Source organism: Leptodactylus fuscus, chromosome 4 (assembly GCF_031893055.1).
Source record: "Leptodactylus fuscus isolate aLepFus1 chromosome 4, aLepFus1.hap2, whole genome shotgun sequence".
NCBI lineage: Eukaryota > Metazoa > Chordata > Amphibia > Anura > Leptodactylidae > Leptodactylus > Leptodactylus fuscus.
This window is the reverse complement of record NC_134268.1, coordinates 139,936,696-139,961,698: the sequence shown is the minus strand read 5'-3', so window position 1 is coordinate 139,961,698 and position 25,003 is coordinate 139,936,696. Positions and strand designations below refer to the sequence as shown.

At 42.2% G+C, this 25,003-nt stretch overlaps 1 protein-coding gene across 2 annotated transcripts in view; it reads left to right on the top strand.

Annotated features, from left to right (window-relative positions):
* DDC (dopa decarboxylase) overlaps positions 1 to 25,003 on the top strand; it is an 83,006-nt gene that overhangs the window by 19,710 nt on the left and 38,293 nt on the right. For both annotated transcript variants that reach the window (XM_075271143.1, XM_075271142.1), the window contains exons 2-5: positions 10,000 to 10,234; positions 13,565 to 13,678; positions 13,928 to 14,047; positions 23,355 to 23,489. In XM_075271143.1, coding sequence (XP_075127244.1) covers positions 10,034 to 10,234; positions 13,565 to 13,678; positions 13,928 to 14,047; positions 23,355 to 23,489 — 570 coding nt within the window. In that variant the 5' untranslated portion in view covers positions 10,000 to 10,033. The remainder of the gene's footprint in view (positions 1 to 9,999; positions 10,235 to 13,564; positions 13,679 to 13,927; positions 14,048 to 23,354; positions 23,490 to 25,003) is intronic.

Here is a 25,003-nt window from a genome sequence, read left to right as displayed (position 1 = left end):
ACCCTAGGCGGAGAACATTGCTTTTCAAAACTTTATATACTCATAATTCTCACTTGAAGTAAAAAAAAATGAATCACTATGTCTGCCTAAATAGTCTCTGATCAAAGGTTGCAGAGGTATCAAATGAAACTCACTGCAGTTCTCAACAGACCCTTGCCAAAAGGGCATGTGTGATACAGATATTCCATGTCTTCAGCCAATTCAGACAGTTAATCTTTACCAACATCTCTTTGCTGACTGCTGCTATTTCTGCATTGACTAACAAATGGATAAATGCCAAAAACTGGACTGGCAGAGAATGCATTCAAAGAACTGAAAAAGTCCTGTGCACCTGCCGTGCTTCTGCACTACCCAGATGCAACTAAGCAATTCTTTCTGGATGTGATGAATCTTGTATAAGTGCTAGAGCAATTCTATGTCAGAAAAACTTTAAAGAAAAGAGTATCACATGTGGCTTCTTCTCTAAACTCTTCTCCCCAGCTTAGAGAAACTGCTTGATTAGTGTTTGAGGGCTGTTGGCTATCAAACGTGCCTTGGAAGTGTGGAGACACCTCCTAGAGGGAGAAGTACACCCTATAATCATCTGACCTCTAGAACTTAACAGCCTTGTAGTCCACTCAGTGGCTCAATCAATGAAGAGATGGTCTAATACTTGCAGTTTGATTTCCTCCAACATTTCTGTTATGTGGATGAAAATTAAAATGCCATTGTCATATTTTGATCATTTGATACTTTGGACCAGATTAAACATCTTCAGCAAATCTTCAAACCCGCATGTATACATTTTGTCACACAGCTAAAGGACATTCCTTGAGTGAACACTGTTGTTCCTGGATCATGGTGTATAGTCTACTACAGGATTCTGGAGGGCTCTCTGTGGCTTAATAGATGTCAAACTTGACCTTTCCTCTGCTTATCATTTGCAGACCAGTGATTAGGGAGACTTCATTAACCAGGTTCTACAACGCTCCATTTTTTTTTGTTTCCTCTCAGCATGGAGTTTGGGTTCTCCTACAACAATTATTCAGGATAATATACAAGCTCATCTCCATTCTTCATGTTAGCACCCTTGGATACAACTTCCTATTCCTGTTACCTCATAAGTACCTGCTTCCAATACTATGTACAGACATTTTTTTCAAATCTGGTGAGACTAAGGCCACAATTGTCTAGGCTGCATCTAACATGAAAACCATGCAGACATAAGATGAAGAATTCTTACTTACTGCTAGAGACAAAATCTGGTTGTCCTCCAAGTACCTCTGCAAATTTTAGAAATTTGTCATAAGATGAAGAATTCTTACTTACTGCTAGAGACAAAATCTGGTTGTCCTCCAAGTACCTCCGCAAATTTTAGAAATTTGTCAGTTCCTAGGACCATTCAAGGTCTTCAAGTCGGGGCCCCACGGGACGTAAACGCCGCAATTTCCCCATAGCGGAGATGCTGCGGGAAAAATCGCTGCGTTTTACAGTGCAGGCAAAGTGGATGGAATTCATGCGAATCCCATGCCCACTTTGCGGAAGAAATCACAGTGCGGACACACTGCGATTTGCAAAGCCATTGCGGCTTTGCAAATCGCAGCATGTCAATTATTTCTATGGAAACGCTGGCGGCTTTCCCATAGATATAATTGTAACAGAAAGTACGCAGAGGAAAACTCCATGAACTTTCTGTTGAAAGCACTGCGGAAATAGCGCTGCGGTTACGGCCCTTGGGGCCTTAACCTAAAACAGTTTTATCCGGTTTCCAACAACCTTCATCTACCTCCCACTCCATGAATACCAAATTCCTTCCATGTGTCCTTTCTGAAACCTCTGGTCCTCAATTCCTTCTTCAAGACTTCTTTTCCAACTCCTGCACCTGTTATTTCTGTGGAGAAGTATGAAATTAAGGACATTTAGGGTGCCAATGAGAGTGAGATGTAAGACATACTGTTTGGTAGACTGGAAAGGTTTTGGTCCAGAAAAAAGTTCTTGGGAGCCTTCTAACAATACCTGATCTTCTTAAGAAGTTTCTTCGATGCTCTGAAGCTGTGAATGGAGGTGTAAGAGGAGTGGGGGTAACATTGCACTATATGGCTGTGTAAGTATTATCAGTCTTTCTGCTGCAAAAGTTTTTATTGGTCCAGGGGGTTGTTTCAGTCCTTAAAATTGTAGGGTATAATGGCCCTTCAAGAAACCCTAAACTTTGCTCTCTGGCTCCAGCCAATTTCAGACTATTGTGGTCTATATAAGGAAGCTCATTCCACAGCGATCTGCTTACTGCAAAGTCTCATAGAGTGCAGCAAAGATGTTTATCTATACTTTACCTGCTACCTGTTTCTTTCACCTGATTTTGTGCCGCCTACCATGATCTCTGCTTGAATTACCATATTGACTCTGGATTATAGTAACAAATGTATTTTGCCAGCCCTGATCTTGGACCATATCTTGACTACTTTCTTGTCTGAATCTTCAGTGCTATGCACTGCTGCCTCTGGACCCGTCTGGGTAAGCTGTCAACTACACCAGGGCCTTTCCAAGATAGTGACTTGGTAGTTCCCTGCAGAAAAGTCCAGGTCCATTAATAAGGCTTAATGCTGTGGTGTAACTTGATACTTCTGGGGCCCAATGCAAAATATATAACTGAGATGCTACTTACCATGTCAAACCTATAATACTGATGTCTTTTACAGGATGTGGCTTTATTCAACAGTATGTGATCCTCGCATAGTAAATACATGATTTGCAATATCCTAAAATTATTAAAGATCAAATACAGATCACACAGGTGATCAGACATTACCAATAATATCACTGTATAAGAGCCAAATGGTCACATATTACCACCACAAATATCAATATGACTACCGTATAGTGACTGTATAGTGGTAAGTTCCTGTTTTACACAGGCACTTTTTAGATCAGGGGCAGGCAACCTTTTTTGTACGGAGTGCAGATTTAAATTAAAACGATCAAAGATAAGGTACTTGGAGTGCCGAACAATAATTGTAAGGCTGACAGCATATACTACGACCTGTACTAAACTCATATACCATAACCCATAACAAAGAAGTGCCACAAGATGCTTATGGACGCTTTCATTTACTGCTATTTTTGTGGGGCGCACCTGAACTTTTCCATTACAATCAATGAAAGTGCATTTACAATTATTAAAATTAAAATGTAAGCTTATAATGAGTGGTAAATGTATATTTCCAGGAGCACCGTGTGGCATCACCCTTATAGCTGAATCCAGTCCTAGGCCATTGTACTTTAACTTCGATGTAAATCTGCATTTACATGGTGCGTTTTTGCACAAAATGCATGCATTTTTATTAGATAATTGTTTGTGGTTTTGTGCCCTTCCACACAGTATAATAATCCACAGTGGCCCCTCCAAATGGTATAATTTCCCATAGTGTCCCCACCACAATGTATAATGTTCCATAGTGGACCCTCTACATGGGATAATGTCCCATAGCTTCCCCTCCACATGGTTTAAAGTCTCATAGTGGCTCCTCCACACAGTATAATGTCCCATATTGGAATTCACACAGTATAATGATCCATAGCTGCCCCTTCACATAGTATGATGTCCCATAGTGGCTCCTCCACATGATATAATGTCTCATAGCAGCCCCTCCACACACTATAATGTCCCACATTAAATTTGTGGCCATAGGAACATTTTATTGGGAGAAAAGTAATTTTTGATTTTCACATTTTAATGTTAATAAAATATGTGAAATACCCATAGGATCAAATTGCTCACGAAAGCCCTTGATAAATTTCCAAAATTACATAATTTTTTTAGGGGTTTAGAGACATAGTTGGTCAAAGTCAAATAGCTGCTCTTTGCCTTCCAAGCCAGCAGTTTACAACTACATAAGGAAAATAGTTTAAAATTGTAGGTTTTTTTTGCGAAAAAGGCAGCCCAAAACATTTGACTCAACTTAAATAGCTTAAAAGCAATGCTAATAAATACTAACCATATGCATGTAAACTTTTGAGTCACTGGGAATGTGATGAAAGAAATAAATACTGAAATAGATCATTGTCTCTAGCATTGTTTTGACATTTTTCATTCCTGAAATATAGTAGTGACTAGAGATGAGCGAACAGTGTTCTATCGAACACATGTTCGATCGGATATCAGGGTGTTCGCCATGTTCGAATCGAATCGAACACCACGTGGTAAAGTGCGCCAAAATTCGATTCCCCTCCCACCTTCCCTGGCGCCTTTTTTGCACCAATAACAGCGCAGGGGAGGTGGGACAGGAACTACGACACTGGGGGCATTGAAAAAAATTGGAAAAAGTCATTGGCTGCCGAAATCAGGTGACCTCCATTTTAGACGAATAGTGGATTTCAAATCCGGGTCATATGAGAATGTGAACTTTGTGACTATGAGACAGGGATAGCTGTACAGGCAGGGATAGCTAGGGATAACCTTTATTTAGGGGGGAATGTTATTAAAAATAACTTTTTGGGGCTCTATCGGGTGTGTAATTGTGATTTTTGTGAGATAAACTTTTTCCCATAGGGATGCATTGGCCAGCGCTGATTGGCCGAATTCCGTACTCTGGCCAATCAGTGCTGGCCAATGCATTCTATTAGCTTGATGAAGCAGAGTGTGCACAAGGGTTCAAGCGCACCCTCGGCTCTGATGTAGCAGAGCCGAGGCTGCACAAGGGTTCAAGCGCACCCTCGGCTCTGATGTAGGAGAGCCGAGGGTGCACTTGAACCCTTGTGCACCCTCAGCTCTGCTACATCAGAGCCGAGGGTGCGCTTGAACCCTTGTGCACACTCTGCTTCATCAAGCTAATAGAATGCATTGGCCAGCGCTGATTGGCCAATGTATTCTATTAGCCTGATGAAGTAGAGCTGAATGTGTGTGCTAAGCACACACATTCAGCTCTACTTCATCGGGCTAATAGAATGCATTGGCCAGCGCTGATTGGCCAGAGTACGGAACTCGACCAATCAGCGCTGGCTCTGCTGGAGGAGGCGGAGTCTAAGATCGCTCCACACCAGTCTCCATTCAGGTCCGACCTTAGACTCCGCCTCCTCCGGCAGAGCCAGCGCTGATTGGCCGAAGGCTGGCCAATGCATTCCTATGCGAATGCAGAGACTTAGCAGTGCTGAGTCAGTTTTGCTCAACTACACATCTGATGCACACTCGGCACTGCTACATCAGATGTAGCAATCTGATGTAGCAGAGCCGAGGGTGCACTAGAACCCCTGTGCAAACTCAGTTCACGCTAATAGAATGCATTGGCCAGCGCTGATTGGCCAATGCATTCTATTAGCCCGATGAAGTAGAGCTGAATGTGTGTGCTAAGCACACACATTCAGCACTGCTTCATCAAGCCAATACAATGCATTAGCCAGTGCTGATTGGCCAGAGTACGGAATTCGGCCAATCAGCGCTGGCTCTGCTGGAGGAGGCGGAGTCTAAGGTCGCTCCACACCAGTCTCCATTCAGGTCCGACCTTAGACTCCGCCTCCTCCGGCAGAGCCAGCGCTGATTGGCCGAAGGCTGGCCAATGCATTCCTATGCGAATGCATACTTAGCAGTGCTGAGTCAGTTTTGCTCAACTACACATCTGATGCACACTCGGCACTGCTACATCAGATGTAGCAATCTGATGTAGCAGAGCCGAGGGTGCACTAGAACCCCTGTGCAAACTCAGTTCACGCTAATAGAATGCATTGGCCAGCGCTGATTGGCCAATGCATTCTATTAGCCCGATGAAGTAGAGCTGAATGTGTGTGCTAAGCACACACATTCAGCACTGCTTCATCAAGCCAATACAATGCATTAGCCAGTGCTGATTGGCCAGAGTACGGAATTCGGCCAATCAGCGCTGGCTCTGCTGGAGGAGGCGGAGTCTAAGGTCGGACCTGAATGGAGACTGGTGTGGAGCGATCTTAGACTCCGCCTCCTCCAGCAGAGCCAGCGCTGATTGGTCGAGTTCCGTACTCTGGCCAATCAGCGCTGGCCAATGCATTCTATTAGCCCGATGAAGTAGAGCTGAATGTGTGTGCTTAGCACACACATTCAGCTCTACTTCATCGGGCTAATAGAATGCATTGGCCAGCGCTGATTGGCCGAATTCCGTACTCTGGCCAATCAGCACTGGCTAATGCATTGTATTGGCTTGATGAAGCAGTGCTGAATGTGTGTGCTTAGCACACACATTCAGCTCTACTTCATCGGGCTAATAGAATGCATTGGCCAATCAGCGCTGGCCAATGCATTCTATTAGCGTGAACTGAGTTTGCACAGGGGTTCTAGTGCACCCTCGGCTCTGCTACATCAGATTGCTACATCTGATGTAGCAGTGCCGAGTGTGCATCAGATGTGTAGTTGAGCAAAACTGACTCAGCACTGCTAAGTCTGCATTCGCATAGGAATGCATTGGCCAGCCTTCGGCCAATCAGCGCTGGCTCTGCCGGAGGAGGCGGAGTCTAAGGTCGGACCTGAATGGAGACTGGTGTGGAGCGACCTTAGACTCCGCCTCCTCCAGCAGAGCCAGCGCTGATTGGCCGAATTCCGTACTCTGGCCAATCAGCACTGGCTAATGCATTGTATTGGCTTGATGAAGCAGTGCTGAATGTGTGTGCTTAGCACACACATTCAGCTCTACTTCATCGGGCTAATAGAATGCATTGGCCAGCGCTGATTGGCCGAATTCCGTACTCTGGCCAATCAGCACTGGCTAATGCATTGTATTGGCTTGATGAAGCAGTGCTGAATGTGTGTGCTTAGCACACACATTCAGCTCTACTTCATCGGGCTAATAGAATGCATTGGCCAATCAGCGCTGGCCAATGCATTCTATTAGCGTGAACTGAGTTTGCACAGGGGTTCTAGTGCACCCTCGGCTCTGCTACATCAGATTGCTACATCTGATGTAGCAGTGCCGAGTGTGCATCAGATGTGTAGTTGAGCAAAACTGACTCAGCACTGCTAAGTCTGCATTCGCATAGGAATGCATTGGCCAGCCTTCGGCCAATCAGCGCTGGCTCTGCCGGAGGAGGCGGAGTCTAAGGTCGGACCTGAATGGAGACTGGTGTGGAGCGACCTTAGACTCCGCCTCCTCCAGCAGAGCCAGCGCTGATTGGCCGAATTCCGTACTCTGGCCAATCAGCACTGGCTAATGCATTGTATTGGCTTGATGAAGCAGTGCTGAATGTGTGTGCTTAGCACACACATTCAGCTCTACTTCATCGGGCTAATAGAATGCATTGGCCAGCGCTGATTGGCCGAATTCCGTACTCTGGCCAATCAGCACTGGCTAATGCATTGTATTGGCTTGATGAAGCAGTGCTGAATGTGTGTGCTTAGCACACACATTCAGCTCTACTTCATCGGGCTAATAGAATGCATTGGCCAATCAGCGCTGGCCAATGCATTCTATTAGCGTGAACTGAGTTTGCACAGGGGTTCTAGTGCACCCTCGGCTCTGCTACATCAGATTGCTACATCTGATGTAGCAGTGCCGAGTGTGCATCAGATGTGTAGTTGAGCAAAACTGACTCAGCACTGCTAAGTCTGCATTCGCATAGGAATGCATTGGCCAGCCTTCGGCCAATCAGCGCTGGCTCTGCCGGAGGAGGCGGAGTCTAAGGTCGGACCTGAATGGAGACTGGTGTGGAGCGACCTTAGACTCCGCCTCCTCCAGCAGAGCCAGCGCTGATTGGCCGAATTCCGTACTCTGGCCAATCAGCACTGGCTAATGCATTGTATTGGCTTGATGAAGCAGTGCTGAATGTGTGTGCTTAGCACACACATTCAGCTCTACTTCATCGGGCTAATAGAATGCATTGGCCAGCGCTGATTGGCCGAATTCCGTACTCTGGCCAATCAGCACTGGCTAATGCATTGTATTGGCTTGATGAAGCAGTGCTGAATGTGTGTGCTTAGCACACACATTCAGCTCTACTTCATCGGGCTAATAGAATGCATTGGCCAATCAGCGCTGGCCAATGCATTCTATTAGCGTGAACTGAGTTTGCACAGGGGTTCTAGTGCACCCTCGGCTCTGCTACATCAGATTGCTACATCTGATGTAGCAGTGCCGAGTGTGCATCAGATGTGTAGTTGAGCAAAACTGACTCAGCACTGCTAAGTCTGCATTCGCATAGGAATGCATTGGCCAGCCTTCGGCCAATCAGCGCTGGCTCTGCCGGAGGAGGCGGAGTCTAAGGTCGGACCTGAATGGAGACTGGTGTGGAGCGACCTTAGACTCCGCCTCCTCCAGCAGAGCCAGCGCTGATTGGCCGAATTCCGTACTCTGGCCAATCAGCACTGGCTAATGCATTGTATTGGCTTGATGAAGCAGTGCTGAATGTGTGTGCTTAGCACACACATTCAGCTCTACTTCATCGGGCTAATAGAATGCATTGGCCAGCGCTGATTGGCCGAATTCCGTACTCTGGCCAATCAGCACTGGCTAATGCATTGTATTGGCTTGATGAAGCAGTGCTGAATGTGTGTGCTTAGCACACACATTCAGCTCTACTTCATCGGGCTAATAGAATGCATTGGCCAATCAGCGCTGGCCAATGCATTCTATTAGCGTGAACTGAGTTTGCACAGGGGTTCTAGTGCACCCTCGGCTCTGCTACATCAGATTGCTACATCTGATGTAGCAGTGCCGAGTGTGCATCAGATGTGTAGTTGAGCAAAACTGACTCAGCACTGCTAAGTCTGCATTCGCATAGGAATGCATTGGCCAGCCTTCGGCCAATCAGCGCTGGCTCTGCCGGAGGAGGCGGAGTCTAAGGTCGGACCTGAATGGAGACTGGTGTGGAGCTATCTTAGACTCCGCCTCCTCCAGCAGAGCCAGCGCTGATTGGTCGAGTTCCGTACTCTGGCCAATCAGCACTGGCCAATGCATTTCTATGGGGAAAAGTTAGCTTGCGAAAATCGCAAACTGACAGGGATTTCCATGAAATAAAGTGACTTTTATGCCCCCAGACATGCTTCCCCTGCTGTCCCAGTGTCATTCCAGGGTGTTGGTATCATTTCCTGGGGTGTCATAGTGGACTTGGTGACCCTCCAGACACGAATTTGGGTTTCCCCCTTAACGAGTTTATGTTCCCCATAGACTATAATGGGGTTCGAAACCCATTCGAACACTCGAACAGTGAGCGGCTGTTCGAATCGAATTTCGAACCTCGAACATTTTAGTGTTCGCTCATCTCTAGTAGTGACCCTTAACTGACCAAAGCCAGTACTAAGATCAAATGTCTGGAATTATAAAACACTGAGTTAGGGGTCAGGGTCCCATGTTGCAAAAATGCAGTGGTGTTTGCTGCAACATTTTACAGTACCTGCAAAGTGAATGGCATTCTAGTAAATCCCATCCACACATTGCAGAAAAGTATCAACAATGGAAATGCTGCACTGTTGTATTTTTGTAAGTCGCAGCCTGACAATTATACCTATGGTATAAGATTTCAAGGCAGCACAGCTAACAAACTTGGTGGGTGCAAATCCTAAGGAAAGTGGCTCCTTCTTCTCAATGTATAAATATATCAAAATGGCAGCACTCCAACACTTCAAAGGATCAGTGAATTTATTTCAAGGCTTGTATGGTATGTAAGGCACATGGTATAAGATAGACATTAGTATAATAGGGACAGAAAGTCTGCAGAGGAAAACTGCAGACTTTCAGTGAAAAGCGCTGTGGAAAACAACACGATGCATTTCCGCCGCTTTTTTTCCCGCAGCACTTTTTGCGCACGATTTGCTATATGGGTCCTTAGCCTTAATGACTATAGCAATGATATACTATATGTAAACATAGCACTTCAACTATATCTAGTTTTTTTATGGAAAAATCTGCTGATTCCTGCTAATATGGTTATGTAATGAGTTTGTCATAAAAAAAATAAAACATTTAATTTCATGGTTTTTTATAGCATAATTTGTAATTTATGTAGAAGGCATTTCTAAAATGCAGCAACTATAACTACAGCTAATATACCATGTTATTACATTATCAGGCTCTATATTTACCTACAAAAAGAATATACTAAAATGAACTCTGAAGAATTCAGGAAGAGAGGGAAGGATATGGTAGACTACATTGCAAATTACCTGGACCAAATTGAATCAAGGCAAGTTTTTCCTGATGTGGAGCCTGGATACTTAAAAGCCATGATCCCAGATTCTGCACCTGAAGAAGGAGAGACATATGAAGATATAATGAAAGATGTTGAAAGAGTTATTATGCCTGGGGTAAGTACCTGTATGAAGACCACTAATATCAGTTACTACGCCTACAAAATTATTGCATTTCAGTATATTATGGTCATTTATTGTCAATCAGCTGCTTGAAGGGGCCGTGGTATTATGTGAGCTCTGCAACCTCTCCATTGTTTATATTGAGTGACCGCACTGTCAGATCTCAGTATGCTACACTTTTAGCACCAGCTGTTATGAGCATTGTAGTGTTGTCCTATCCACTTAAACAGGACAAGGCTACAATACCTTGAACACCTGCACATAGACAGGTCAATTCCTAAACAACTCCTTTAAGTAGGATAACCCCTCTAAAAGCTTTTTTTTCCTTTTATTTTTTATACATTGTGCCATATATAAGGTCATAATAGACCTTTAGAAGGTTCTTTAACGTAACTTTTTTTTTCTTTACTGACTTCCTCTGTAACTGCATCATGGTGGCTCCTATAGCTGCGCACACAGCGGTTATTGAGTTTGGGAAGGTAGGGGAAAATAATAGACCATCATTGCCTTCTCTATGGGAGATCCGGCTGTAGTAACAGCTGGCAACCCTATCTTCCACCTGCGCTATTTCATTAAGTTGCTTAACTTTGCAAAGATGTAATATATACATCCTTGCATGGTTAATTGTGTACTGCCAGGATGTATATAGTTAACAATCAGTCCTTAACTAGTTAAAGAGGCTCCATCATTGGTAAAAGTCATTTTTAGCTAAGCACATACTTGCATAGCCTTTAGAAAGGCTATTTCACACCTATCTTTTGTATATAAATTGCCTCAGTAGTGTTTGAATAAGTCTGTTCTTATTCACATGCTAATTAGCCTTCTCCATGCACTCCGGAAGTGTCTGTGTCTCCTTTATATGTTTGTGAGAGCAGAGAGAGGAGTCAGCAGCACAGCAGCCTCTCTGCTTTCACATACATACAGAATAGCAGATAGGGTGCACAGAGACACTTCCGGAGTGCACGGGGAAGGGTAACTAGCATATGAATAAAAATGACTTATTCAAAAACTACTGAGGCAATTTACATACAAAAGGTACGTGTGGAATAATATGTGCTTAGCTAAAAATGACTTTTTACAATGATAGAGCCCCTTTAAAGGGAGTCTATCACTTCCTTCAAATATATTCACCTATTATCACTACATTGCAGAGTACATTACAGTGATAAAATACATACCTTTGTTATGTATGACACTTTTGAAAATTTGGAAAAAAACTGCTTTGAATTGTTATACCTATGAGACGGTGAGTGCGTTGTACCTTCAGCCCTGCAGCAAGAAGTTGTTCTCCAAATCTACAAACGTGACCTACATAACAAAGGTATGTCACTTATCATTGTAATGTGCTGTGTGGTGGCAGCTGAATATGCTGTAGGGTGACTTTACAGGGAGCCTGTCATCAGGTTTGGAGCCAATAACTAACATATGCTTATGTAGCTGGGTTTAGGGTATTAAACGTGACAACATTATTCTTATCTGTCCCTCCTTTTTAAAGCTTAGTGACATTTAATGAGATATTTCAGTTCTCTTTTTAAGGCTAAAGCCCCACATTGCGGAAATGCAGCTGTTTTTGTTTCAGATTTTGTTGCAGTTTTTTGAGCCAAAGTGAGGAGTGGACTGAGCAGAAAGGGAGAGACGTATAATAACTTCCTATATATTTCCCATTCCTTCTGTAGCCATTCTTGGCTTTTGCTTATAAAACCACAACAAAATCTGCAACAAAAAATGCTGCGTTTCTGCAACGTGGGGCCTTAGCTTAAGGCATAGGGAGGCTTAAAAAGTAAAACTTCTCAGCTCCTGATTGGCTGAAGCACAGGGACCTGAACTGAAGCTCTCATCTTAAGTCTCACTATGCTCTAAAACAGAGGTTGCCAAACTTTTTGAAGGTAGGACACTCTTTTAGATGAGAATTTTCCAGGGTACTCCCCTCAACCATACTTATTTATTTGAAAAATAATTGTACCTTTTACCATTGTATTCTGCCTTTTATTATTTTCTGCCATCAGGAATTACACACATGGACAATTGTTGGTACCCCTCGTTTAATGAAAGAAAATCCCACAATGGTCACAGAAATAACTTGAATCTGACAAAAGTAATAATTTATACAAATTCTATGAAAATGAACAAATGAAAGTCAGACATTGCTTTTTGCTTCAACAGAATTTTTTGAAAAATAAAACTCATGAAACAGGCCTGGACAGAAATGATGGATCCCTTAACTTAATATTTTGTTACACAACCTTATCAGGCAATCACTGCAATCAAACGATTCCTGTAACTGTCAATGAGACTTCTGTACCCCTCAACAGGTATTTTGGCTCACTCCTCATGAGCAAACTGCTCCAGTTGTCTCGGGTTTGAAGGGTTCTTTTTCCAGACGTTGTGTTTCAGTTCCTTCCAAAGATGCTCAATAGGATTTAGGTCAGGGCTCATAGAAGGTCACTTCAGAATATTCCAATGTTTTCTTCTTAGCCATTCTTGGGTGTTTTTAGCTGTATGTTTTGTATCATTATCCTGTTGCAAACCTGTGACTAAGACCAAACTTTCTGACACTGGGAAGCACATTTCTCTCTAGAATCCCTTGATAGTCTTGAGATTTCATTGTCCCCTGCACAGATTGAAGACACCCTGTGCCAGATACAGCAAAGCAGCCCCAGAACATAATAGATCCTCGTTCATCTTTCACAGTAGGGACAGTGTCCTTTTAAAGATATGCTTCATTTTTCCATCTGCGAACATAGAGCTGATGTACCTTGCCAAAAAGTTTGATTTTTGTCTCATCTGTCCATAGGATATTCTCCCAGAAGCTTTGTGACTTGTCAACATGTAGTTTGGCAAATTCCAGTTTGTCAGATTGAAGTTATTTCTGTGACCATTGTGGATGTTTCATTCATTAAACGAGGGATACCAACAATTTTGTCCACGTGTGTGTATGTCTACATTTGGTACCAGTCTAGCGACTCACGGCTATTTTTGTTACACAGCAAAAAAAAGGCTCCTGAAACTGAAGCCAATGTTATATATAATGCAAAAAACAAGCCAGTCATGAAAAAGTACCACAATGTAAGAATGCTTTAAACAATAGTTGTGTTAACTTTTGCCAAATAACTAAATTAAGTGACTCTCGGTTCACAGTTGCGCTCGAAAAGCGGAAACCCAATCCACTCACTAAGTGGTTACCCGCAGAAATGCACGGATTTCATAGACTATAATGTGGTCCATCGGGTTTCTGCCCGATTTCCACCTGCAAAAAAAAACTGAGACAAAAGTCCTGTGACTTATTTAATGGTTCATTGTTTCTTTTTCAAAATTCTCTTTCAGGTTACCCACTGGCACAGTCCATATTTTTTTGCTTATTTTCCCACTGGGAGTTCATACCCAGCAATGCTTGCTGATATGCTGTGCGGGGCTATAGGATGCATCGGCTTTTCTTGGGTAAGTATTGTGTGTTCGTACTTTAGCTATTATACGGGAAATGTCAGAAGATATGTTTATATCATATAGCATGAGCTACGTAGACATTTGGAGGAATGGAGGTTCATGAAAAATCATGAAAAAATTCATTTTTTTCTCATATAATATGTATGTAAAATTCTTGTAATACTTGAACAGGGATATTTTTAAGATTATTTATATGATTTCCATGTTTATTTTCCTGTACATCTGTTATCTAATTTTTTCAAGGCTTCAAGTCCAGCATGCACAGAACTAGAGACAGTGATGTTAGACTGGCTGGGGAAGATTGTTGGCCTGCCTGAACAGTTTTTAGCTGGTAATAAAGGTGAAGGTGGAGGAGTAATTCAGGTAAGAAATCACCTTTTTAGCATTTGGAATCTTGAGGTCAGAGCCCCACATTGTGAAAACTCATCGTTTTGGCCACATTTTACACATTTTTAAAGTGGGTGGGATTCTGGCTTATCCCATACTCACATTGCAAAAAATATCCACAGTGGACATGCTGCGATTTCAAAAAACATTGCAGTGGATGGGATTCTGGCTAACCCCATCCACACATTGTAAAAAAAATAGGTTTTGGCGCTTTCTTGCAGGAAAAAAAAAGTGGCAGAAATACACTGCGTTTTTCATTGTGATTTCGCAGGCATAATTGACATGCTGCGATTTTCAAAAATGTCTACAGATTTTGCTGTGTTTTTTGTGCCAAAGTCTGAAATGTATTTAAAGAGGACCTTTCACCTCCTGAGGCACATGCAGTTTTATATACTGCTAGAAAGCTGACAGTGCACTGAATTCAGCGCACTTTTGGCTTTCACGTTCTGTGTCCCCAGTGAAGAGCTATCGGTGCCGGTACCATAGCTCTTCACTGTCAGAAGGGTGTTTCTAACAGTCAGTCAGGAACGCCCTTTCTCACAGTAGCGTCTATAGCGCGGTACTTTGAGAGCGGTGAGGAATGCCCCCTCCCCTCCTGTTAGTACTCGTCCGTAGATGAGTACTGGGGGGGCGTTCCTCACCGCTTAGTGTCATCACTGGGCAGTGAGCAATGCCCCCCTCTCAGCTTTCTAGAAGTGTATTACACTGCATGTGCCCCAGGAGGTGAAAGGAAATGTCTAAGAGCTTCCATTATACTTTCCATTACCCTTCAAGACACTCCTGGCTCACAAAATGCAGCAAAATATGCAACTAACAATTTTACACTTCCACAATGTGGGGCCTTAGCTTAAAAAAATCAAAATAGTCTGTTGTTTTCCCCGTGTGTGTGTGTGGGGGGGGGGGGGGGGGGCGGGGGGAGGCTGGAATATGATTTCTCCTGATTGGTCTTTTGCATATGCTGTGCATGCCAGTTTTTCTATTGGAACCAATCCCTTTGTGAACTTTTTTTTTTTTTTTTGTATTGTTCTGTTCTATACCTTGTTGAACTGTTCTATACCTTGTTGAATAAATAAAGAATTGAAGAAAACAACAGAGCACTTTGCCCTAAAGAAGCGCTCTTCAACCAGTGACTTACTAGCTACTTGTGGTTCTTTGCCCCACTGCATATGGTTCCCCAGCGCACAGGTGCTATAAGAGATAAGATAGCATTGGTACTATGCTATGTTAGGATTTTACTTGTTTTGTGTATTGTACGTAAACCCTCAAATGTACAGCACCATGGAATTAATGGTGCTCTATAGAAATAATAATAATAATATATAGGAAGTGCTTCCTTAATTTTGCTTGCAAAAAAAGCTGATTATCTGCAAAAGTACTTAAAGCTTTTTAACACTTGAAAGTATCTGGTTCTTGAGGTAGATATATAGATGACATGGTCAGAAAATATAAGTCTTTTATGTTATATGTTCCCATCTTAGTGTTTAATAAGTTATTGTGATTCCAATCATTCATCGTTCTACAGGGAGATTGATTTATCAGTAAATGTCAGGGACACTAAAATAATTGACATTTAGGAAAACAAGTAGGTCTTCACCGTGATGTTATTTGGTGTAAAACATTTTATATTATTGATTTTCTATCTTCTCTGAACTTACAAGAGGGCAAAATCCTAAATGCTGTGTGACTGGAAAAGGCTAAAAGCGTATTACTGAGCCAGGCGTAATTGCACTGTTGGTAAACTATTGCCTGTGAAAATTGCCATGTAATTGCATTTGAAAACCTGCATCTTTGTGAGGCATCATTATCAGCCGCTCTGTGAAATAAGAGATGAAAGAAGCTCTTCATGGCAGTGAGCAGGTTACAGCTGCTTTACCATAGCAACCGCAATTAACACTTTCACGTCTTTAAAACACATTCATTTGTAAAGCTAAATTTTGACTTAACTGGAGGCTAATAAGAAGCTATAGATATTCTACATTATATTTTACTTGTCTAATTTCATAAATATGGAGTTATTGGCATCATTTTGTGCACTAGTTATTTTGTGTGCCCACTAGGCATTGCAATGTGACTACGTGCACCAAAATTAGTGAAGGCATTGCAGGGCAACCCAATGATCCTAGATCTCAGAACCAAAGTCCTAGCCCAAAATGAGTAGAGAGACCTAGACCCTGAAGAAAGTATTAGGGTTCCGTATTCTAACTCATTTAAAAAGTACCAATTTGCTGTAAATAATAGTGGGGAATAGATAAAAAGGCCACTCACTTTTTCAAGGTTCTCCACAGCTGCGTGTTTCTTTCTATTGACAGCCCTTCCTGATGTCAGCACATGACTGTCTTTTTGTGTCAAGAGACCACTCTAGTTACTGGCCATAGTGGTGACCGCCACAATATCATTAACGCCAGGGATTGTCTGCAGTGGTCTCCTGACATAAATGGAATAGTCAGCATCAGGACATACTGTGCATCATGCCGTGGAGGCCAGCCTGGACAAGAGTGTGGATGGGTAAGTAAAATATTGGTTGCTCCCTGATCACTACATATTGGAATAATGCAAAAGGTAGTGACCAATTTAAAAAAAAAAAGCCAACCTAAAGTTTCTGCAAGGAGGCGTTGCCTGAGGCGATAGTCTCAAGTCATCTCATAGCAGGTGTACCATTTTGTAGTTTTTAGGCCCCACACCATTTTGTCTGTTATCAGTGGCGTAACTAAGAATGGCGGGCTTCCCGTGGCAAACTTTTGACATGGCCCCCTTTCCCCCAATCGACCCTGCTGAAGACCCAGACTGATTGTTTCCCCCTCCCACATTCCTGCACACATTTTTATCCCCCATATTGGCCCCTGGACACAACATTATGCCCCATAGTGTCCCCTGCACACAGTATTATTTCCCCTAGTGGCCCTTGCACACAGTATTATGCCCCATTGTGGAAACCCATGAACAATTATTAAACTCTGGGGGGTTTTCAGACCCCAGAGTATAATAATCGGAGACCCAGAGGAGGATACAAACAAAAAAAAAACACTGTTACTTACCTCTCCCTGGCTCAGTGCGGTTCCTGCTGATGTCGGCCATCTTTAATGACATATGGGACATCACTTGAGTCAGGCTTGTATCACGACACATAATGATGCAAACCCAGCCCAGGGACATACACAAGTAGGCCTGTAGCCTGCCTGGAGCCAGAAGACGTAAGTAACACTGTTTTTTTGTGTTCCCTCACATCCTCTGGGCCTCCAATCATTATACTTGGGGGCCTGAAAAGACCTCCAAGTATAACAATAGTGTTTGTGGGGCCCACAGCCTCAGTTACCAATTCCGGCTCCTGCTCACAGCCTCTGCAGAAGGAGAAGCACAAGTGGCCGTGGGCAGGAACCAGGATCGGTATGTAAAAAGGGCCTGTTACTTGCTGGAGTTATTTAAAAAAAAGACGCAGTGGTAGCAGCTGTTGCGGGGCCCCCCGGGCCCTGTGGCAGCGGTTACCGCTGCTACCCTGATAGGTAATCCCCTGTTTGCTATAACGTTTTGGAATTTGATTAGTAATGGCAAATGTTCTTTGACGAATGTATTGAGGATAATGTATGAAATTGTCTTTTGCTGCCCTTTCCAGCACAGTTTCATTTTTTATAGTGCTTTTGTGAGTGCTTTATAGATGAAGTGTAGTGGATGTCATTTTAATAAATCCCAACCTCACTCTGTATAAAAACCTGCTGTATAAAGTGACTTGTGCCGCAGATTTTAATTCTGTAGCAAGTCAATTATGGCTGAGGGTTTAAGGTCCCATACACTGGACCGTGTACAGTCTACAGGTAAGTGAAAATGTAACGCATGACACATGGATTGGTATCCGTGTGCCCTCCCATAATTTTCATTAACCCATACACTTGAAAAAATGGACAGAGTTGCAATAACAAACAGGCATAGGACCTGCTCCATATTCTGCAGCTCTTTTTCAAGACCTGGAAACACATCACTTCCGTTTCTATCTAAACTTGTTCATCCCGAAACAAATCAGGGATTTGAGCCTTTCGAACCAGAAATGGAACAAATCTTGGGAGATTCGTCCATCTCTAATAACAACTTTGTAGAATGCACTAGAATGTTTTTCTATACAAAGACAAATAGACACAAAAGACACAATATATAAATACCTAAGCTAAACTAAAGTCGTTTTCCATCAAAGGGCTCAAACAGAACCTTATCTGTCCACACACATATTTACCAATCAGTTTTTTATGTCACTAGTTACCCATTTTATCTGACAGCGCTTATTTCCTCCTTATTAAATAATTTGGGTTATCTCTCAAAGCAGTGTATACAAAGTAAACAAACAATAAAAATGCACAAACTAGCTTTGGATTTTTTCAGACATATTAATGGATTGTTTGCAGGATTATATTGATTCACAGCTTTTTTTTGTCCACAAAGATCTTTGTGAGGAGTCATGGCAATAGTCTTTCATTAAATATCTCAAATCCTCTCATGCTGTCGTCAGTAGACATTAGATTATCATGGAGTTGATGTCAGTGCTTGATAAACCAGAAACTAATATCCGCAGAGACAACGCTTGTCATTGTCTATTCCCAATTGAGCATAGGATATGGTATTAAAAAGGTAACCATAATAAAACCTGATTTGTTTCAGTTTTTAGCGTATTGTTATCATGCTAACGATATAATATACAGTGGGGAAAATAAATATTTGATGGCGACAATGACGATTTAGCAAGTTTTCCCACCTACAAAGAATGGAGAGGTCTGTAATTTTTATTGTAGGTACACTTTAACTGTGGGAGACAGAATTAAAAAAAAATCCAGAAAATCACATTGTGTGATTTTTAAATAATTATTTTGCATTTTATTGTATGTAATAAGTATCTGATCACCTACCAACCAGCAAAAATTCTAGCTCTCACAGACCTGTTAGTATTTCCTACTCTGCACTCATTACCTGTTTTAATTGTACCTGCTTTAATTTGTTGAGTGTATAATAGATACAGTACCTGTCCACACAATCACACTCCAACTTCCCCACCATGGCCAAGAACAAGGAGCTATCTAAGGGAGCCTTCACACGGAGTTGATGCTCGCTCATTCTGAACGTAAAAATCGTTCAGAGTGAGTGGCGTATAAACAGATCCCATTGACTTCAATGGATGGCGGCATACGCACTACCCATTGAAATCAATGGGAGGCTTTTTTTTTTACCTATTGCTTTCAATGTGATACGCGCGTATATCAGCACCCATTGAAATCAATGGGATCTGTTTTTTACGCCGCTCACTCTGAACGAGTTTACGTTCAGAATGAGCGAGCGTAAACTCCATGTGAAGGCTCCCTAAGGACACCAAGGACAAGACTTGGCTGGGCTGCAGGACAATAGGCAAGCAACTTGGTGAGAGGACAACATCTGTCGACACAGTTATTAGAAAGTGGAAGAAACTCAAGGTGACTTTCAATCTTCCTCGGTCTGGGGCTATTTAAAAATCTTACAATGTGATTTTCTGGATATTTCTTTAGATTCTGTCTCTCACAGTTGAAGTTTACCTATGATAAAAATTACAGATCTTTCAATTCTTTGTAGGTGGGAAAACCTGCTAAATCGCCATTGTATCAAATACCATATATACTCGAGTATAAGCAGACTTTTTCAGCACAGTTTTTATGCTGAAAAAGCCCACCTCAGCTTATACTTGAGTCAGGGTCCAACTTGGGGTCAGACTGGCAAGGACCTGCATAAATTAAATGAAAAGGGAGGTCCTTTAGTGCTACAATAATGATATAGGACACTCCCCCTTCTTGAGCAAGAGAGATGAAAGCCCGGGAGGCCCCTGCTGCTGCCTTGCATCAAGGAGAGGAAGATAGAGGAAAGTGAAAGTAAAACACACAGGTACATGCTGGGGTTACTATTCCTTTTTATTGTTAAGCATTACAATATTACAATAATGAAAAAACATGGAAAAATAAATACAACTGAAAAATAAAGTCCTGTTTATCACCCAAAAAAGACTAAAAATTATTTAAATAACCCAAAGTAAAAAAAAATAAATGTTATAGCTCTCAAACCACATGTACGAAAAAAAACAAAAATGTGTCCATAATGAGAATTATACTATGTGGGAGCATCTTGTGGGGTGGGCCATTATACTATGTGGGTACGTAAAGAGCCATGATACTGTGTTTGGGCATAGGGGAGAATTATATTGTGGGTGGACAGTGGAGGACATTATGGTGTGTGTGGGATCATTATACTGGGGCACTATACTGTTATTAAAGTCAAATTGACTATATCTTAGATCAATCAGTCAGTCCAAATTAAAGAAGCTTATTGTTGCGCGATTTTGCTAAATAATGACACAGAATTCAAGTCTGTTTCATCAGCTAGCTGAATTGCTTCAGTGCCCAGGTCAACACACAGCAAGCTACTGACTCTTTATTACAAGTACACACACTTTTACAAAAAGGGTAGGTGGGATTAATGCATAGTTCAACAAAGCTTTGTCCAAAATCCTGAGTTGTCCAGCTTCTATTGGTTTCAATCCTTTGATGTCCAGCCTTCCTTCGTCCACTCAGACGACCCCCCTTGACTGTAATTTGAAGACCTCACCACGAGGCTCACAGACAAGACAAAGCCTCCATCTTAGATTCCAAACTCCTTTGTTCAATACTTTAGGCACTTAGTAGCAAGGAAAACAATTAGTATTTCTAAATAGACAAACATGCAACACAGAGTATATAAGTATAAGAGTATAAGAGTATATAAGTATTAATTCATAACCTGAGACTTGACACTGTGTGTTGTGCATATGGGGCATTATAGTGTGTGGTCAGAATAATGAGACATTATACTGTATGGAGGCCACAAAAAGACATTATATTATGTGTTGGGGCACTAAACTGTACTGTGGAGGGCACTAATGGAGCACCATTCACAGGGCACTAATGGAGCACCATTCACAGTAGCACTCTGAACATGCAACTATTAGAGAAATGCAATGCTGTTGCATCAGTTGTACTGAAAGGAACCTACTCAAGGGCCCAAAGGAACTATGAGCACAGGTCAACAATACAGTATGCCAAAAAAAGGGAACAAGTCTAGAAAACTGACCATAAATAATTTTGTTTAGAATTACTTAATCTGAGTCAAAGTAGTAGATAAAAATCTTATCATTTAAAGATAGCAATGATAAAACCAACATGTGAATGCAGCCTGGCTGGTTGCAATCTCATCCCATTTTGTAATTGAGTTATTTACTTAAATCCTAAGCAGTTAAATCCAATGCATTCAGGTTGATTAACATCAATATGAGGACACAGTGCCCCAGATTTACTAGTAGTTAGACACCGTAAATTTAGGCAATCTGAAAATACACCAGATTTATCACAGTGCATGATACTGGCTGATAAATATAGCATAGCTTTAGACCAGGGGTGCCCAATACGTCGATCGCGATCTACTGGTAGATCGCAAAGGACGTATGGGTCGATCGCGGGATGCTGGGATCCCCGGTGTCTGTTTGTTCACAGTGCAGGCTGAGAGTCATCTCCGGATACTGGCAGGACTGGACTGGATTCTTTTGCCCCCTGCAGTATATGACCTCTATCTTATGGCACTCCCACAGTATAAATTAGGCCGCTACCTATTTCATTATTGCGATTGTTAGCGGCCAATAATTTACTCACCTGTCCACACAAAATCTATATGATGTGAGACAATTACCGTATTTTTCGGACTATAAGACGCACTTTTTTCCCCCAAAATTTGGGGGGAAAAGAAGGGTGCGTCTTATAGTCCGAATGTGGTGCGTGGCACCCGCTGTAATAGAGAGGCGGATGCCGGCAAGGGATAGATGCAGGTGCCGGGGCCTGAGACATCGCTGCGCTCCTCTGCCCTGCATGAAGCCAGCAGCAGCAGGGGCGATGCTATTCCGCTCCTCCGTCCCCCCACCGCTGGCTTCAGGCAGGGCAGAGGAGTGCAGCGATGTCTCAGGCCCCGGCACCTGTGATGGCGTCTATCCCTCGCCGGCATCCGCCTCTCTACTACAGCGGATGCCGGGTCTGTAGTCTGTATCAGCGGCCCCTTCTCCCCCGGGGCCGGTCCCCACCGGCCCCGTTCCTGTGAAGTTGCAGGCCGGCTCCTGCGCGGCGATATCGCAAGAGCCGACCTGTTCGGGTGACAGCCGGGAGCCTAATGAGGCTCCCAGGCCTGTCACTGCTATATTAGTATTGCGGCTGGGTCTGTGACCAGCCGTAATACTAATATACAGAATGTCCCATAGACGGCAACAGTTGTATTGCCGTCTATGGGACTTGCAATCAAGTGACCGCAGGTTCAAGCCCTCGGGGTGGGGGGGGGAATAGAATAGTTAAAAAAAAAATAAAAAAAAAAAGGCTTTAAAAATATATAATAAAAATATGAAATAAAAGTTCTAAATCACTCCTTTCCCTAGAATATATATAACAGTAGAAAATCATATATCATAAACCGCTGTTTTTTTTTTTTTCAATACAAGGTGATCTAAGCAATAGATATTCCCCAAAATGGTATAACTAAAAAGTACATCTGGCCCCGCCAAAAAAAAAACACTCTATGCGTCCCCGTACAGCTGCAGGGTCACCTGTCAATGTGGCCTTGCAGCTGTTGCAAAACTACAACTCCCATATATTAAATATTTTACCATTTTTTGCTTCAAAATTTTTTTCCCCTATTTTCCTCCTCTAAAACCTAGGTGCGTCTTATAGTCCGAAAAATACGGTAACTAAAATTGTACATTCAAATCCAGAGTATGCCATATCTGCATTCAATTGCTAAAATACTGAAAAATTCTGCAACCTACTAAGTTGCAAAAATTCTTATTCTTGTTGTTATATATCACAAAGATGCCAAATGTCTTGTTCAAGAAAAAAGATAAAGTGGGAGGTACTTTGCTCAAGATGCCCTTTGAACAGTCATAAAGGACAGCCATTAAGTATGGTGGTTTGGTTGTACCATCAATGCCCTATATGAACACCCATTAATGATCTTCACGTGAATGGTTATCCCACATCCCACAAATAAGAAAAGCTGATCTTCTCATAGATGTGACTGCTGGCCATTAAAAAGGGGATTACCACCATGAGGTCTTTTTGTTAATTATAATATATATATATATATATATATATATATATATATATATATATAATTTTTATATTTATTTGTTTTCATTATGGTATGACTACAACCTACATCAAAAAATGGACAATTTGCAACGGAATGATAAATTTCTTTTTTTAATATTTTGCAGGGAACTGCGAGTGAAGCAACATTAATGGCTCTACTAGCAGCAAGGACCAAGGTTACAAGACGACTCCAGGCTGAAAACCCTGATTTAAGTGAAGGAGAAATTGTCATTCGTATGATAGCTTATTGTTCAGACCAGGTTTGTTATAAGATTATTAGTAAGTTTTATAAGACCATAGTAACAGAACAATACTACTGGTTTGGGGGTAGCGCTATGTAATTACGGCAGCCCAAGGTCTAACCAATAACTAGAAGCTAGAAGCCCCCACACCTGGTTGATCCTGCATAACGGAAAGGAGATCAGCTATCCGTCTGTACGAGCTGATTTCCTGTATACACTAAAATACACATACATGGCTCTCAGAAGATGATGATGAAAAAACTATTGGTTTATGTCCCCAAATGGGTTTTTGTTATGTAAAATTAGTAAATCATAAAAAAATATTAATTAGATACTGCTGCAACTGTACTGACTTAAAGACTAAAAGATAGTGTGCCACTTATGCTGTATGCTACACGGCAAAAAATTTAAAAGGAGAAAAGAAGGGTTGAGTGATCGGCATCGGAAAAGATCGGTTTCAATTGGTGATCGAGTAAATTTCACGATCACGGTCAGAATTCCGATCCCGATCTTTTCTAGTGGGATCGAGGTCGTTGGTTATCTCAAGATCGGCTCAACCCTATTCATTTATATATCATGAATAGGGTTGAGCGATCGGGATCGGGAAAGATTGGATCCCGATCGGCGATCGAGCAAATTTCACGATCGGGATTGGCTGGAAAATGATTGAAAATAGTATTTTAAAAACAATCCTGAAATTTCAAGATCGGTTCAACCCTAGTAAAAAGCAATGCCAGCATTGATTTTTTAAATTCTTTTATACTCCTTGATAAATTCTTTGAGGTTCAGATTTCAAAACAGTGTCACTCCCTAGGGGGATTCCACTTTACTGGTACCATTGTTAAGTACATTACCCTGGGTACAACAGTGTCATACATGTGGGCATAAACAGTCTTTTGGACACAGCACGGTGTAGAAGTGAAGGAGCGCTATGTGCCTTTGGAGTGCAGATTTAGACTGTTGGTTTTTGCAGCGACTCTAAAATTACCATTACAAAATGGGGTCACTTCTTCGGGAATTTCAATTTACTGGCACCTCCAGGGTTCTGTAAAAATAATATGGCGTACAGAAAGTTCCTTTAAATCTATACTCCAAAAGTTAAAAAATGCAGCCCTTCTTCCCTTCTGAGCTCTGCTCTGTGACCAACAGCAATTTATACCCACTGTGGGGAGTTGCTCAGGTAGATGCTTGTAGCAGTGCAGGAAACAGGGACACAGACACTGGGTTGCACACAAGTTCAGGCTTTATTCACTGGTAGTGCTTTAACTGCCTTTGCAAAGGCACAAATAACCAAAACAAAAAAACCTTCTCGGCTGAGAACTAACTCAAACATAAGGAAACTTTCCCTGACTATACAGGAGACTGGCTACCAGACTCCCACCTTGGCAACAACAACGGGTGGCACAGTACCTGCTCTGGAGGTTTGGTATGGAGAGGTTGGCTCTGTCTGTGTGGTGCCACACACCTAGTGTTAGGAGTATTTAGGTTCATTACTTTCTATTTTTCTTACCTGGGGAGTTTTTGGCTGCGCA